This window comes from Lissotriton vulgaris, chromosome 6 (assembly GCF_964263255.1).
Source record: "Lissotriton vulgaris chromosome 6, aLisVul1.2, whole genome shotgun sequence".
Taxonomy (NCBI): domain Eukaryota; kingdom Metazoa; phylum Chordata; class Amphibia; order Caudata; family Salamandridae; genus Lissotriton; species Lissotriton vulgaris.
In genome coordinates this window covers 654,626,616-654,639,152 of record NC_141694.1, presented here as the reverse complement: position 1 = coordinate 654,639,152, position 12,537 = coordinate 654,626,616, and the positions used below count along the sequence as shown (strand labels likewise).

Below are 12,537 nucleotides of genomic sequence, written 5' to 3'. Positions count from 1 at the left end.
AAACTAGCTTTTGTCATCGTTTTACCACTCTAGACAAGACATCCAATGTGCTCTGGCTAGCACTGTCAGAAACACTTGAGAGCATGATCAATGCAATTATCTGTCAGAGCGCAACAGTCAGGGTTTTTTCAGCTTGGTCAATTTTTGGTCTAAATAGACATTTCCTTCATTTTATTTTTAAAGGGTTTTCATGGATGTGAAAACGGATTCAGCACAAGGCATGTAAGCAGTTCACCTGGGAAGATCCAAGGTGCTTCATACTGCTTGTTATGCTCCATCACATATAAGATGGCAGGAAATGATTTAAAAGTGAAAAGGCTGACTATCTAATTTGAGAATAACTGATCCGGGTGTTTGCAAAACTAGAGGAAACATTTAACAGTCCTTTTTTAATAAAGAAATTACAAACATCCATTTTTATAATAATGCTGCTCTTTATTATGACAAATTCCAAAAATGCTAGCCGACCAGCTTTTCACTATCCATCGCCAGATCCAAAATTAAAGTGTCATCATTCAGACTTCTTTTCTTTGCATCAAGTAGGAGGGCACACAAGCTTAGTCAAACACTTTGGCATCTTTACCCATTCTTCTCCTCTCTTACAAGCTGAATGTTTACAGGCCCATCAGTCATAAAAGTTACTAGAGGCAATATTCTATTGACTGCCGACACTATTTACAGCCGAATTAATTACTGCAAATTCAGCCTTGAAAAAACTATAGATTGAGTGAAAGCGTTAGAGTGGCTTAGGAATTCTGATTACAATAAAAAAGCAATACTATTTCAAACTGCAGATTTGTCAAAATCCGGATAAAAAAAATAATTGAGAACAGCATGATCGATTTCTTTCTATGCAATGAAATTACTTGGTGCGCACCCGTAAATGATTCCCTATAATGGAGTCTTCTTGTTACAAACAACTTCATATGGAAAAGAAACCAAATTCTGTTAATTTCTACTTTTGATAGACTTATGCAGAGATAGAACAGTTTTGTTTTCTCCCAGAAGAGCTATTTGTCAAACGTATACCAGGACCCCAGCACAATGCAGGGTTACGACTGTCAATGAACAACCCAGGTTAGAAATCAGAACTACTAAGGGTTTTCATAAATGATCAAATATTGCCCCACCATAAATAGTGGAGGCCAATGACAAATTATTTTGTTACAGCTTGCCCGTCCCATTTGTCTTTTTACTTCTGCATACATCTGTATCACAGTATGAAAATGAACTAATTCACCCCCACAATGAATCAGGCACCCTACCACTGGAAAAGGACATCATTCAAATAGGATAATAGAAAAACTGGAAGTAAATAGAAAAATCAGTCATATTAAAATGCACGTTTTATTTTTATTATGTACACACAAATACTACTGTTGTGTCAACCCTTCCACCTCAATTTCCTATGAAAAGTATTCCCTGCTTAAGAGCTAGGGAATAAAGTATGCTCAACTTGTGGAGGGAAAGAACAAAAACATGCAGGAATTAAAAAAAAGAATATTTGCATGCACTGACAAATGTTTTCCTCAGACATTACTCATCACTAAAAAATAAAACCCCTCTGAGGAAAAAGCAGTTTCAAATCTACAGCTACTAAGGAGAAAAATATATAATGCCGTGTTTTATTCTTCCACTTTTACATTTATTGTCAGGCAATATCCCGAAATTAATAGCTGCAGTGCTTCGATAGCAAATTCTAAAAGACATGACCGTTTTTCAAAACAAAAATATGGTAGCCAAGGGTTACTATGATGTTTAAGATTGCAACCACAATGGAGAATAGATAATGCTTTACATACATAGTACAGAGGTGAAGCACTTAAAAGTTGGTGATTTATCTAAATGCAAAATAAGCAATCTGTAATCAAATAATTATTTGCCTCCTAAATTGGAAAAGTACAGTGCACTTTGCTTTAATATATATATCATAAGACAATGACCTAGACAGCATGCCTCGCTGGATACTTTCAAACATCTCGGAAAGTGGAGCAAAATTTCTATTGCTTTCTTTTTAACAAAAGTTTTACTGAATTTTACAGTGTACCTGATAGGGAGGACAGTGGATTACATTTCAGTTGTACTCAGATACTCCAGGCAAAAACATATGCAGAAAACCTTGAAGGATTTGTTTTTGACACATTTGTCCCAAGACTATATTCAAAGCACACACCATTAAAACTTTAATGGAATCAGTCTATCAATCTTGAGACACTGCCTGACGACAAGCTTTGTGCCTTAGCTCCGTGATCTTGATCGGGAACTGGAGTGTCTCGCATTTTTCTTGTTATGAGACTTGTGATCTGAATTGAAATTCTCGTGTGGAGATTTAGAGTGAGATCTTGCGGAATCTGAATGCCTTCGATGTGATCGTGACTTTGTTCCGGAGGAGGATTTTCGCGGTTGTGACCGAGATCTTGACCTGGACTTGGAATGACCTTTAGACCACGAGCTTCTTTTAGGCGTTCTTGATCGTCCCCTTGAGCGGGATCTGGACTGGCTGCAAGAATACCTTCTGCGCCTTGACCTGTGAATGATTTCAGATCGTTATAGAATTTAAAAGAATGCAAAAAGGATTTTAAGTAAATCAATATATATATGCTAAATCAAAATGCTGATTTAAGATGCAAGTATCTTTGAATCAGAAAGAATATAGGTTTAAGACTGGTTTTTACTTTTCACCACCACAAAGTATCACAAATTTAGAAAAGCTATTTTAATCGTAACCATAGTTCTCAAACAGTAATAGCTATGGAAAATGCTACTTACCAAGTATGCATTGGTTATTGGCATACAGAGCTGTAGAGGCATAGATCGCCATCTGGTGTTGGATCCAGATGTTTGCACTTTGTTTTTGTTCCAAGAAGTCATTTAGTAACGAGGTAGGTAACTCCTTTCGGTGTTACTGCACACGGGCATCACCTCCATCCTTAGATTGTTTTGCCATAAAGGGTGATGGAGTTAGTAAAGTAGTAAATGTAGATGTCCATGTAAATTGTATCTAAGTAAGATATCACTGCAACAGGTAAAGAGGTACCTGGGAGGCAGGTGGGCGCATATGACAACTGCCCTATATGCCAAGAACAGATGCATACTGGGTAAGTAGCGTTTTCCGTTCGAGGCATATGAGCTGTAGCGCATATGCTTTAGCACAGACTATAAAGCTGTTATTTCTGAAGCGGTGGCTAACCTGTAGCTGTTGCAGTAATTTGAAATAGAGTTCGTAAAACTGCCTGGCCCACACTAGCTTGTTTAGCCAACACATTCACACAATAATGTTTTGTGAAAATGTGTGGTGTAGACCATGTTGCAGCTTTGCAGATGTCATCTATGGGTATATTTCTTAAGAATGCCATAGAAGCCCCTAGTTTGAGAGTAGTGTGCTCGATAAGGGAGGGGGGGGGGAACGGTTAATGTGCGTTTAGCTTTAATGTAGCATATTTGAATGCACTTTACTATCCACCTTGCAATGCCTGCTTTGATATGGGATTGCCTTTATATGGTGGAGCAAAAGCAACAAAAAGTTATTTGGTTTTCTTAAAAAGGTTTTGTTCTTTCTATGTAGTATAGTAATGCTCTCTTGAAATCTAATGTGTGAAGGGCACATTCTGCCACTGAATATGGGTGAGGGAAGAACCCAGGCAACTCAAAAGACTGGTTGATACGAAAGGCAGAGATGACCTAAGGCAAAAATTTGGAGTTAGTCCTAAGAACCACTGTTTTGGTGTATTTGCAAAAATGGTCCTCTATGGTTAGTGCCTGAAGCTCAGACTCTTCTTAGAGAAATGATGGCTATAAGTAAAGCCACCTTCCAGATAAGAAATTGTATTTCACATTTGTGCAATGGCTCAAAGGATGGACCCATGAGTCTTGTAAGGACTATGTTAAGATTCCACACTGGAGAAGGTGTAAGTCCGGGGGATTTATTTATGAAGTTTATAGAGCGCACAGCTACCTCCGTCGGAGGTGTCCCGGTGCTAAAATTACATGATTGTCCCCATAGAGAGAAGCCAGAATCATATCACACAGAGGGACTGAAAAAGCGATAATTTGATTTGATCGAGCCCGATCCTACCGCTTAGTGAACAGCCAGGTCTTAAGTTTGCTACGGAAGATTGGCTCGGATTCGCAGAACCTGAGGTCAAGGGGGAGACTGTTCCAGAGCTTGGCGGCAGTGACGGTGAAAGATCTGCCGCCAGTCCGAGCAAGCTTAAATCTAGGAACCATCAGCAGACGCAGATTGTTGGATCTAAGATGTCTAGCTGAGACAGAAATTTTGAGACGCTTTCTCAGGTATAACGGGCCAATTCCATGTATAGCCCGAAATGTCAGGATCAGAATTTTAAAAATCAATGCGTCGTAAAATGGGGAGCCAGTGAAGCTCTTCACAGTAGGCTCTGACTGAAGTACGGGCAGGGATGTTACCGATAAGCCGGGCCGCCGCATTTTGGACTATTTGCAGGCGATCAATGAGGTAGAGGGGGACACCTGCATATAGACTGTTGGCATAGTCTAGATGGGTGGTGATAAGAGCCTGAACCACAGTTTTACGTGAAGATTGAGGGAGGAAGGGGACGATTTTTCTGATCATACGTAATTTGGAGAAACAGGACCCTACCACTTTATTGACTTGAGCTCTTCCCGACAAGGAATTGTCAAAAATGAAGCCGAGATTACGTGCTGCCTGCACAGGAGTAGGAGGGGGACTCAGGATGGAAGGCCACCAAAGGATTGCAGGAGGGGGAGATTTCTTACTGAAGAAAAGAACCTCCGTTTTATCGGTATTAAGAGCAAGATGATTAGCTGACATCCAGGTACAGATGTTACCAAGGCAGTTTCTAAAATTGGAGAAGAGGGAGTCAGAGTGGTCTCGAAATGAGAAAATAAGCTGAGTATCGTCAGCATAAGAGACCACCCTGACCCCCCAAGACTCAACTACCTTGGCCAGAGGAGCCACATAAGCATTAAACAATAGTGGGCTCAATGCGGAGCCCTGGGGCACTCCGCATAGGAGGGGTTTGTCCTCGGATTCAAAAGGGTGAATCATAACCCTTTGAGAACGACTAGACAAGAAAGAGGTGATCCAGGCCAACACTGTCCCACCAACCCCTAGCTGTTGTAGGCGGGTGGTAAGAATTTTATGGGAGACAGTATCAAAAGCAGCAGATAGGTCGAGGAGGACCAGCATGGCCTCCTCGCCTCTATCCACTGATTCCCTGATGATTTCAGCGACTTCAAGCAGTGCAGTCTCAGTACTATAGCCGGACCTAAAGCCGGACTGAGAATCATGTAGCAACTGGTTTGACTCTAGGTACAGTGCCACTTGTTTCTGTACCACCTTCTCCAGGATCTTAGCAGGTTTAGGCAAGAGCGAGATGGGTCGGTAGTTGCTAAAAAGTAAAGGGTCAGCACCAGGTTTTTTCAGAATGGGAACCAGCCTGGCCTGTTTCCAAACTGAGGGGAAATGGCCAAGTGACAGAGAGGCATTCCAGATGGAAAGAAACGGGTTCACTAGGATAGGGGCAAGAGTGCCCATGACTTTGGCCGAGACAGGGTCCAGGGGGGAACCAGACTTGACATTGTATAGCAAAGCTAACGCAAGGTCTGGAGTTAGCTCGCTCAAAGAATTAAAAGAGCAGGAGGGGGGAAATAGGTAATCGTCTGGGTGATCCGGAATCGTCGCTGCAAAGGAAGAGGAGAGTTTAACTATCTTCTCTTGAAAGAAATCAGACAATCCGTTACAATGATCTTGTGAAGGAGTACAAAGGGATTTTGAAGCAGAGGGGTGAACTAAGTCTTTTACAATGGAAAAAAGAGTTTTAGAGGAATTCTGCGCCTGCTGAATAAGATTGGAAAAGTAGGCTCTCATAGAGGAGCGTTTAAGTTTGTGGAATGTATTCAGGGCAGATTTGTAAGCAGATTTAGCTGAAGGATCATAGTTGAGTCTCCATTTACGTTCCAACCGCTTACACTTGCTCTTCTCCGCGCGAAGCAGAGGAGAAAACCAGGGGGCAGAGGGACGGGATCTGGAGGAAGTGACAGGGGCAAGAGGGGAAACCAAGTCAAGTGCATCGGAGAGAGAAGAGTTCAGTCTCAAAATTTCTGAATTGAGGTCATTTTGTTGATTTAGGTGGAAATGAAAATGACCCTCCAAGGAGTCACAAGTAACTTTAGTCCATTTACGCCCTATACCTCGATTAAGGGGAATAGGGGGAGAAGGGGAGGGGGCCGAAAAAGAAAAAGGAAGTGATCGGTCCAAGTCAAAGGAGTGGGGGGAAGGGTAAAGAGGGAAGGAAGGTTAGAAAAGATGAGGTCAAGTGTATGGCCTGCTATATGAGTCGGGCCTATTACTAATTGGGGCAGGGTGAGTCCTTGTAAGGTATCTAACAGAGGATGCAAGTGTGCAGGAAGGATTGTCGATGTGAACATTAAAGTCTCCTAATACAGTAAAATGAGGGTGCTTGAGCGAGAAATCAGCGATAGAATGCATCAAAGTAGTAAGGGAGGAGGAAGTAACAGCAGGGGGGTTATAGACTAGTATGCCCGCGCAGATGGTACCAGCGGGGTCCATTATTGTAAAGTAAGCGGCTTCCATGAGGCCCAAGTTGGGGATTTTTGTGAGATTAAATTTGAGATGGGATTTAGCGATAATCGCAAGACCCCCTCCAGTCTTAGAATTGTCTCGATTGATGCCAGTGAAACAATAGCCAGGGGGAGTAGCTAAGGTGATATCCGGTTTGGAGGAGTCTTTTATCCACGTTTCGGTAAGAAACAAATCCCAATTGTGGGTATCAAGAGATAGCCAGATGTCATGGGCGTGGGCTGGGAGGGATCTGCAATTAAGTAATGCGGCCTTTAAAATGGTGGGTGGCTGAACATTGATAGTTGAGTGTAGTAGCGAAGCTTTAGGTACTAAAGGAAGGGAGAAGTTGCACTGAGGGCAGAAGTATGCAGTATTTTCTAGGTTGGAGGTGTTACAGCAGGTGATGGGAACACAGGTAGCATGACGGAGGTGAAGCAATTGTTGTGATGACCAACGAATTTTTGAGGCAAGTGGAGCAGGGGTTCTGGCGCTGGGCGCGGACGGGCGCAGACGGGCTTGCCTTAGGCGCGCCCGCCCGCTGCGCGGACGGGAAAGTCCCTTCCTTATATCGATATCCAGCTGAGGGGGTGGGAGGAGGGTGGAAGGCGTCCAGGAGTTGGAACGCTACCCTGCCTCCCCCCAAGATGGCGGTTCCGTATTACCCAGCCGGCGAGAGCGCTGTGCTCGGCTGCACCGGTAAAGGACTGAAGACCGGGACCCCTGTGACGACTAGATCTCGTCAAAACATGCAGGAGGTCAGTGTCCGGTAATTAAAAGCAAACAATTAAGATATATACACTTTTAAAATATGCCGGTCAGCGTGACTGCAGGAGGTCGTAAATCACCACACAAACAGTTAAAAGCTAAATTTCACACACTCACGCAAGATAGGTTAAGAATAGCTTTAGCAAGAGAAAATGCCCCCGGCTTCCGCCTCAGGGGAAAACAAGTAATCTCAATGAAGTGTCACCAGCACACCTTATGTAGTGAGGGAGGGCGGGAGGCGTCCAGGAGCTGGAACGCTACCCTGCCTCCCCCCAAGATGGCGGTTCCGTATTACCCAGCCGGCGAGAGCGCTGTGCTCGGCTGCACCGGTAAAGGACTGAAGACCGGGACCCCTGTGACGACTAGATCTCGTCAAAACATGCAGGAGGTCAGTGTCCGGTAATTAAAAGCAAACAATTAAGATATATACACTTTTAAAATATGCCGGTCAGCGTGACTGCAGGAGGTCGTAAATCACCACACAAACAGTTAAAAGCTAAATTTCACACACTCTCACGCAAGATAGGTTAAGAATAGCTTTAGCAAGAGAAAATGCCCCCGGCTTCCGCCTCAGGTGATCACAAGTAATTGGGTGGGGGGGGGGGGGGAAATGATTCTTTCAAGTCCTTCCATAAAAGGTTTAATAGCGGATACTCTAAAAAAGAGACAAGTGCTAATTATTTTGCAGATATGCAGCTATTGCAGCGAGACGCAAGCGTATAGATGTGTACGCTAAATTAGAATATTGTAGATGTAATAGCTAAATGACGTCTTGGATCGAAGCATCTAGTGGATCAGTCTGATTGTTACAGTAAACATCAAACCTCTTCCACTTTGCTGAGTAGCATGCTCTTGTGGTAGGGCGACTAGCCTCTTCGATAACATTCAGACTGGTGGAAGATTAAGGTAGCCAAACTCTAGGATTTCAGGTGCCAGATCGCAAGGTTGAGCGGATTGTGATCTGGATGTCTTCTCTCTCTCTCCATCGTTCCGAGTAAGAAACCGGGGGGGGGGGGGGGGGGGGGTAGGTGTCGTTTTTGGTGAGGAACTACTGATCGCTCCAACAGGATCGTGAACCAGGGTTGTCGGGCCCCTGGGGGAGCAACTATGATGAGCTTCAGGGAGTGCTGTTTGAGTTTCTGAACCAGTAACGGAATGAGTGTGAGAGGATGAAAAGCGTAAGCAAATATCCCTGACCAATTCATCAATAGTTATTGCCTTAGGACAATGGGTGTGAATGCCTGGACACAAAGTTTAGGCATTCTGGGAAGCCCCACATTTGGAAGAATGGGAGAAGAACTTGAGGGGCAAGTTCCCATTCGTTTATCTGCTGTCGTTGACAACTGTATAACAAGCTAAAATGGCTCTGTAGGGGAGCAACAATTACTTTGTTTAACTTAGAATATCTTGTTATATATTCACTCAGGCTCGGAGGGACACTGGGTTACCCCATTGTGTTATACCTTACCGTTGTTGACTGAGCAGATCTGAAAATTGGTTATTTTTGAGGTATGGCCCATCTCCAGATGGGGTGTGCTAGCTGTGAGAGCGCGTCCCCCTTGCTTTTGTATGTCGTACAACCCAGTCATGTCGGTGCGAACCAGGAGAGCTTTGCCTACTAGATGAAGTTGAAAGGCTTTCAATGCTAGAAAAAAATACTCGCAGTTCAAGATGGTTTATGTGTAGTTTTTGTTGTGAAGTCCACACGCCCTGAATGGTATGTTTTTGGAGAGGAGCTCCCCAATCAGTGAGCGAGGAATACGGCCATCTAACACCACCAGATCTGATAATGGACCTTGAGCCTGGTTCCACTGACGTGCAAAGCATTCCTGTGGGGGACACATTTGAAGGAGTAGTTTCTTACCTGTAACAGTTTTGTAGTAGGGGTATCTGTTATAGTCATAATCTAGTGAATAGTCCCGCCCATGTGCGCGGACCCTGGAGCAATCAAAAATAATCTCTTAAGCTGTCTTCATTACAGTCCTGCATAGACACTTAAGAGAAAATTAAAGACAATAATGCAGCCTGTACCTACAAGGCTACACTGTCCAGTACTTCAGCTAGAAATGCCAGGGATATAACGCCAACAACACATTTAATACAATTTGTCAAGTTTCACTCAGAGAAACTTTCCTTCCCTCACCAAATCCTTGGAATGATAGAGAGGAAGGGATTGACAGACAAGCCTCCATAGTCTGCCATTATGTGTCTGGAAAAGAGATACCGTGCCTTTAAGGAACTCTAGAGACCCTCGGTATCCCAGCATGCACAGCCCCTTCCTTTACTTTGTTCTTTTTGACGGTGCATAAAGCAAGGCCTGTAGCATACATTACAGTACCATTTTCTCCACCGGGGAGGAGGGCGGGCGCTTATGACTGTAACAGAGATACCCCTACTATAGAACCGGAGTTACAGGTAAGAAACTACTCCTTCTGTAGTACGGGATCTCTGTGCATAGTCATAATCTAGTGAATAGAATGGCAAGCCCATCCAAAAACAACCCGGCGGTGGAGAAAAATAGACACCACTATTGTGCGAACAAATTCCGCAGCGAAGCCTGCCCAACCTGAGCATCTGCCCTGGCATCAGAGTCCAGACAGTAATGCTTAGCAATGGTGTGGACCGACTTTTAAGTGGCCACCCTGCAGATCTCTGCAATGGGAACATTCCGAAGCAAAGCTGTTGTAGCTGCCTTGCCCCTGGTAGAATGAGCCTTAGGCTTACCCCCTTAGGTCTTATTCGCTTTCTGATAACAGAGCTGGATACATTTGATGAGTTTCAAAGAATCGAGCAGAATAAAAAGACTAACAAAGTAAAAAAAGACATCAAGTCCTTTCACACTGAGTCCGCGTACCCATATCTTCAGAAAGATTTTTACTTGGACCGTTCTTACTCTAACCCCCGCAACTCAAGACCTTGGGGTAGGTTCAATCAACGCCAAACATTGGTTGGTTTCTCTGATTCCTCGGCTGACCTATCTGAGAATTCAGACTCTAGTGACAACTCTGGCCCCTCAATAGAAACCCTGCCCAAAACAGGAATAATTTTTTAGACAGAGGACAATCCAATACTCCGGCCAGGGGGAAAGGGAAAAGGGTTCCTCGTTGGCACAACCCTCCGGGCGAACGACAGACAAGACAGAAATTCTACAAATGGTAGATTCCACAATGAATGATTCCCAATCTATCCCCATATTTAATCTGTCTGCACACAATCTCTCCATTGTTGAATCTTCACTGCTCAGCAAAGGCCTCATTCGTACCTACTATCCGCACTGATTTTTTAGAGCTCCAAACTGAACTTCTCAGATTTTATAGAAAGGTGCGTTTGGATGCCTTTTTCCAATTGAATCCTACACCAATGGCTGTGTCTGACACTCCATTTAGACCCCCTTCTACCTTTCTTCCTACAGCATCCATGGTGCCCCCAGAGGTGATTACTTTTGAAAAATTAGTTACTAATGACCTTAGCAATCTGAAAGATCAGAAAAAATGTATTCCCTATAATCTACCACTGGCAGAGAAGAAAGCTATTAACTCGCTTAAAAACCTAGGAAGCCTTGTCATTAAAAGTGCAGATAAGGGCGGAGGTATTGTTTTACAGAACAGGGATGAATACACTGCTGAAATTTTGAGACAGCTAGCCAATACGGACCATTATATGAGACTCCCCACCAAACCTACAAAGGAATTACAGACAACCATTCTGAAAGCGACCACAGAGGCTCTTGATTTAGGGATCATTAACCAAAAAGAACACCAATTCCTTAACATTAAATCACCTCGAATGCCTGTAATTTACACTTTGCCTAAAATACATAAAAACATCAGTGCACCGCCAGGACGCCCAATCGTATCCGGTTGTGGCTCGATCCTTGAGCCTCTGGGCAAATTTGTGAACTATTTTATCAAGGACTTCGTACTTGACACCCAATGCTATGTTAAGGGCAGCATGGCCATGGTCAATTTCATTGAGGATTTACCCTTTAGTGCAGGCAACCAGCTGCTGTGTACAATGGACGTGGAGTCCTTGTACACAAATATCCCCCAGACTGCTGCCCTGTTGGTCATACGTGATATCCTTGACACCAGGCCTAGACCACACTGTGTCCCTACTGTCTTTATACTGCAACTGTTGGAAATCTGCCTAACCAGAAATTTCTTCACCTTTGACCAGCAATACTACCAACAGATTAAGGGAACTTCCATGGGGGCTGTTTTTGCCCCCAATCTGGCAATATTGTTCATGGACCAAATAGAGACCAACTCCATCCTAACAGCTTCTAATCCATTTTCATCAAATATCGTGATTTGGAAGCAGTATATCGATGATATTTTTTTAATCTGGAACAGTGATGCCGGCAACTTGAATCAATTCATTCACTGGCTAAACAACAACTGTTGTGGGCTCACATTCACTAGTGCCATTGATACCGAATCCATCCCCTTTCTGGACCTCAATATATATCATCTTGATGGCCATTTACACACTAGACTGCACCGCAAACCTACAGAGAGGAACACACTTATCTTATAACAGTAATCACCCCAGAGCTCTTAGAGACTCGCTACCCTATTCACAGTTCCTCCGCTTAAGAAGGAATTGCTATGCCAAGGAAGACTATTTTAAAGAGGTCGCTGTCCTATCAGCCAAACTCAAGCACAGGGGCTACCCAAATAGACTGGTAAGAACAGCAGTCAAACGTGCCTGGTATTGCCCTAGGGAAGCGCTCCTCTGTCCTAAAGAAAAAGAGTCCACCACAAGATTGGCGTGTGTAACCACTTTCTCTCCTGTATCCAATCAACTGAAAAAAAGTATACTGAGACACTGGCCTACTCTCAATGCAGGTACTCTGCATTATGACCGCCCTCTATTTGCCTACAAAAAAAGTTCTAATTTGAAAGATCATTTGGTTCGTGCTGCTCTTCCTAACCCACCAAATTTAAGCACAATAGACTCCCTATGGAACCAAATACCGCTAGTAGGGCATGTTAAATGTGGTTCATATAATGTCTGAATTCACCATTGAAGGTAAATCTTTTGTGTTTGATGAAGTCACCATTGAATGTAAACATTTCACCAATTGCAACAGTAGTGATGTAATTTACCTGATCCACTGCCCTTGTAAACTTGTATATGTGGGTCAAACAAGGCAAAAAGTCAAGACAAGGATTTGTCAACATCGGAGT

General features: G+C 43.5%; 1 protein-coding gene across 1 annotated transcript in view; it reads right to left on the bottom strand.

Moving 5' to 3' along the window:
- Nucleotides 1-1,328: 1,328 nt before the first annotated feature.
- Nucleotides 1,329-12,537, bottom strand: part of SRSF12 (serine and arginine rich splicing factor 12) — a 94,812-nt gene continuing 83,603 nt past the window's right edge. The window contains exon 5 of the mRNA XM_086926661.1: nt 1,329-2,527. Coding sequence (XP_086782787.1) covers nt 2,239-2,527 — 289 coding nt within the window. The 3' untranslated portion in view covers nt 1,329-2,238. The remainder of the gene's footprint in view (nt 2,528-12,537) is intronic.